Source organism: Myotis davidii, unplaced genomic scaffold (genome assembly GCF_000327345.1).
Source record: "Myotis davidii unplaced genomic scaffold, ASM32734v1 scaffold630, whole genome shotgun sequence".
Classification (NCBI taxonomy): Eukaryota; Metazoa; Chordata; class Mammalia; order Chiroptera; family Vespertilionidae; genus Myotis; species Myotis davidii.
This window is the reverse complement of record NW_006282083.1, coordinates 30,193-35,436: the sequence shown is the minus strand read 5'-3', so window position 1 is coordinate 35,436 and position 5,244 is coordinate 30,193. Positions and strand designations below refer to the sequence as shown.

The 5,244-nt window shown below is 39.5% G+C and overlaps 1 protein-coding gene across 1 annotated transcript in view; it reads left to right on the top strand.

Moving 5' to 3' along the window:
• The window catches only part of SHQ1 (SHQ1, H/ACA ribonucleoprotein assembly factor), a 121,062-nt gene that overhangs the window by 99,120 nt on the left and 16,698 nt on the right, over positions 1 to 5,244 (top strand). The window contains exon 10 of the mRNA XM_015565067.1: positions 3,750 to 3,873. Coding sequence (XP_015420553.1) covers positions 3,750 to 3,873 — 124 coding nt within the window. The remainder of the gene's footprint in view (positions 1 to 3,749; positions 3,874 to 5,244) is intronic.

Sequence of the window (5,244 nt, the reverse complement as noted above, 5' to 3'; positions counted from 1 at the left end):
TTGCTCTTTCAGATTACCACTTGTTCTGATTGATGTCACACGCACTTTCTGAGCAGCACTTCAAAACATACAAAGAAGTGGAAAATTAGGTCTCTGAATGGTTTGCCTCAAAACAAGAAAAGTTCTATTGGGACGGTATCCACAAATTACCTGAAAGATGGGGGAAATGTATAGCTAGTGATGGACATTACTTTGAATAAAGCACTTTCGATGTTTCTCTTGAAATGATCGTGTTTTCTTTGATTACAAAATCCGCATTATTAACTGATACACCTAGTATAGTACACTTTAAGTTGTAAAATCAAATTTGTCTCATGGCATCATTTGATTGAAGTAAAAGGTATGTTGTAAACAGGAATTGAAACACTTAACTTTATCTGGTCCGTGGACCAATAGCTTGGCCAGCCTCTGTGGCCGGGAGCTTGTTAGCAGCACATAACATCAGTCCAGATACACTGAGTCAGAATCTGTAGCTAGATCTTCAGGGTTTTATGTGTATACTAGAGGCCCGGTGCACGAATTCGTGTACCAGTCGGGTCCCTCGGCCTGGCCTGCGGGATCGGGCTGAAACTGGCTCTCTGACACCCCCCAAGGGGTCCCAGGTTGTGAGAGGGTGCAGGCCAGGCCGAGGGACCCCACCAGTGCACAATCGGGACTGGAGAGGGACGCAGGAGGTTGGCCAGCTGGGGAGGGACTGCAGGAGGGCTCCAGAGCATGTCTGGCCCACCTTGCTCAGTCCCGAGTGGCCAGACCCCAGCAGCAAGCTAACCTACGCATTGGAGCGTCTTTTCCTTGGTGGTCAGTGCACTTCATAGTGACCAGTTGACTGTCTGCCTCCTGGTGGTCAGTGCACATCATAGTGAGTGGTTGAGCAGCCTTAGTATCATTAGTATATTACACTTTGGTTGGTTGAACAGCCGCCTGGTCAACCAGACACTTAGCATATTAGGCTTTTATTATATAGGATTAAAGATAGAGAAGTGCTGTTTGCTAGACTTCATTTAGGTTCTACGTATTGCCACCATCAGCATATAATGGAGAAACTGGTTTTTGTAGTAATTGCATTCATTATGGAGTTGGTAATCAATTTTATAGTTCAGTTATTAAAAGCTACATGAATAACATCACCTATTTATGATTTTATTTTGAAATTTTTAGATTTTGAGAAAACTTAGAATTGCCAGACATGGTAATAACTGTCAGACTTTTATAAGTATTTCATTTTTTGGCTAGAATTTTTTAAAAGTTTATAGCTCTTTTTTTTTAATATATTTTATTGATTTTTTACAGAGAGGAAGGGAGAGGGATAGAGAGTTAGAAACATCGATGAGAGAGCAACATCGATCAGCTGCCTCCTGCACATCCCCTATTGGAGATGTGCCCACAACCAAGATACATGCCCTTGACCGGAATCGAACCTGGGACCCTTCAGTCCACAGGCCGACGCTCTATCCACTAAGCCAAACTGGTCAGGGCCATAGCTCTTTTTAGATATAAACTATTCTTTGTCAGATGCTCAATATTCTTAATTAGGTCTCCCATTCATTAAAGTTAATATACATGGAAATTATGCTGCTCCCTTAGTATTAATTTTATATTTTAAGTTTTATATATGGGTAACATTTTTTATCAAAACTCAGTTTAAGCCCGGCCAGTGTAGTTCAGTGGCTGAGCATCATCCTATGAACAAGGAGGTCGTGTTTCGATTCCCACTCAGGGCACGTGTCCAAGTTGTGGCCTCAATCCCTGGTGGGGGCATGTAGGAGGCCGATCAGTGATTTTCTCTCATCATTGATGTTTCTATCTCTCCCTCTTCTTTCCTCTCTGAAATCAATCAAAATAAAACAAAAAAACAAAGAAGAACCTCAATTGAAAACAGTTTGGTAGAAAATTACCTTTGTCTAGTGATTTCAGTCAGTTTTGAATGGTTATCAGTTTAATACTATTTATAATAAAACACTCTTTTTTCCAGGAATTATTAATTTTCTCTTTGATGATTAAAAATAAATTACTGAAGTAAATACCAGGTATTACTCATGTCCAAAGTAAAAGAGAGAGAGACTGAACACACACCACTAAAAAGTTCTACACCTTTCACCTATACTCTGTGGAATGGTCCTAAAAGACGAAAGCATAAAATATAGATTATTGAGAAAGGTCTTTTGTGTGCATGTGTGTTTGATTAGACTCCAGGGGTGGGCAAACTTTTTGACTCGAGGGCCACAATGGGTTCTTAAACTGGACCGGAGGGCCGGAACAAAAGCATGGATGGAGTGTTTGTGTGAACTAATATAAATTCAAAGTAAACATCATTACATAAAAGGGTATGGTCTTTTTTTTTTTTTTTTTTTTTTTTTTAGTTTTATTCATTTCAAACGGGCCGGATCTGGCCCACGGGCTGTAGTTTGCCCATGGCTGGGTTAGACCCATATGTTTTAGATTCACATTTGTAATTCTTAAGAGACTTTTAAAAGCTTTCCTACTGCCCTAACTGGTTTTGCTCAGTGAATAGAGCATCAGTCTGTGGACTGAAGGGTCCCAGGTTCGATTCCGGTCAAGGGCATGTACCTTGGTTGCAGGCACATCCCCAGTGCGGGGCGTGCAGGAGGCAGCTGATCGATGTTTCTCTCTCATTGATGTTTCTAGCTCTCTATCCCTCTCCCTTCCTCTCTGTAAAAAATCAATAAAATATATTTTTTTAAAAAAGCTTTCTTACTACATATGTGTGGTTTTTAAAGAGTGGGTGTGATAAAATATGGAAATTACAAAGACTAATAAGATTAAATAATTTATTGTAAGGTGTACAAAAACTCATTTTATGGTTTTATATTTCTCTCTACTTGGCTTCATTATAATCCAAACTTTAAAAAAACTTTTTTTTAATCCTCACCTGAGGATATTTTTTCTTTTTTTTAAAGGGAGAGTGGAAGAGAGAGGTAAAGACAGAGAGAAATATCAATGTGAGAGAAACACATAGATTGGTTGCCTCCTGCACAAGCCCCGACCAGAGCCCAGGCCGGGGAGGAGCCTATTACCGAGGTACATATTCTAAAACACGCTAAGTGCCAAATTTAAATCACTTTGTATTCTTGTTTTTCTAGGTACTATGCTAGGACTGTGGGTATAATAGTAAATAATAAGGGTCCAAGATTCAATGCCCTTGACCGGAATCGAATCCGGGACCCTTTGGTCCACAGGCCAACGCTCTCCAGGAGTCCTCAAACTTTTTAAACAGGGGGCCAGTTCACTGTCCCTCAGACCGTTGGAGGGCCGGACTATAGTTTAAAAAAAAACTAGTCGACTGCTAAGCAACAGGCAGCGGCAGCAAAAACACCCGGCGGGCCGGATAAATTTTTTCGGTGGGCCGCATGTGGCTTGCGGACCATAGTTTGAGGACTCCTGCTCTATCCACTGAGCCAAAACAGCTAGGGCCAAACTTTTAAATTTTTTTTAATATGTATTTTGATTTTTTATAGAGAGGAAGGGAGAAGGATAGAGAGAAACATTGATGGGAGAGAGACATTGATCAGCTGCCTCCTGCACACTTCCTACCAGGGATGTGCCCGCAGCCAAGGCATATGCCCTTGATCGGAATCGAACCTGGGACCTTTCAGTCCACAGGCCAACGCTCTATCCACTCAGCCAAAACGGCTAGGGCCAAACTTTGAATTTTTAATGGACAGTATTTCATGATATACTTTTGTTTGTATAATATGGAAATGCTTACTTATTTAATTGATACTTCATAGACTTGGACTAATGTTCATGAAGTCCTGGTGTCTTTTGGAAGAAGAGTTTTGTGCTACCCCCTTTACCGCCATTTCAAGCTGGTGACGAAAGCCTGCAGAGACACTATAAAGATATTGCAACTAGGTGAGATATTATTGTGCTTACAGAATTGAGAATGAAAAATTACAAGTTTTTAGTCTGAGGAAGTAATACTCTTTTTTTCTATATGTAAATAATGAAATGATTCATCCAACCACTTTTCCTCCCAGGTGTATGTAAAGTAATAGTCCCTCTATACAGATGTATAATCACACAAATCAGGTGTTTCTGAAAGGAGTGGGAAGGTAAATAAAGAAGTACACACCATATTTCAATCCACTTTGTATTTAGTAGATTTCATCATTCAGTGTTTCTTGGATGCTTATAATTCCTAGGACTGTGGGTATAATAGTAAATAAGATAAATTTCCTGTTCCTATGAAGTTTTCAGTTTTACCTTGATGACAGATGATAAATAACACACAATTTCAGAATAGAGTGAAATGCACTTTGCTTGCGGGAGTACAGTGATCCACTAGGAAGAGGCAAGGGGACCTGGGCTTGGAAAGGCTTTCCAAAGAAAAGCACAGCTACTCACAGGACTTTTTTTTGTTGATAATTTTTTTTTTCTATTGATCTTAGAGTAAGAGAGGGAGGGAAGGAGGAACAAACAGAGAGAGAGGAGAGAGAGAGAGAGAGACATGTATTGATTGCCTCCTGCACAACCAATAGTATTAACAAGTATTAACAAGTATGAAAATAGTATTAACAATACTTAAAAGGAAAGCACAGTTTTTGAAGAGTATGTAACTTTCCTTTTCAAAACTGTGTCATAATTTTTGTAAATTTTCTAAAACACCTGATCAAAATAATGCTTGTCAGTTGTTCAAAAATGCATTTTAAAGAAAATGTTCAGGTTATCAGTATTTTAAGGCTTAGTTGTATAATCAAGTACGTCTGTCTTTTTGTTGAACAAATAAATGTTCATTTTGGAGAATTTTGAAAATAGGGGAAGTGCAAAGAAGAATAAAGAACTGTAATTCCTCATATGAAATAATGTCAGGCACACATCACATTTGTTCAGTGACTGTAGAGACAAACATATATATACTTGTTCAATGACTGTAGACACTCACACACATACACACACATATACATATATATATAATCTTACACATATAAAACTTTTTTCCCATTTGTATTTATCTTTTTTTAAACAAAATAGGGATAAAACTATGTAAATACAATGTAACTTCTCTTTAAATTAAAAATACAGAATACTTTTTTATTATTATTACTAGAGGCCTGGTGCACAGAAATTTGTGCACTGGAGGGAGGCGGGGGTCCCTCAGCCTGGCCTGTGCCCTCTCGCAGTCTGGGATCCCTCGGGAGATAATGACCTGCTGGCTTAGGCTTGCTCCCAGGTGGCAGAGGGCAGGCCCAATCCCTAGGTGCAGCCCCTGGTCGGGCTCAGAGC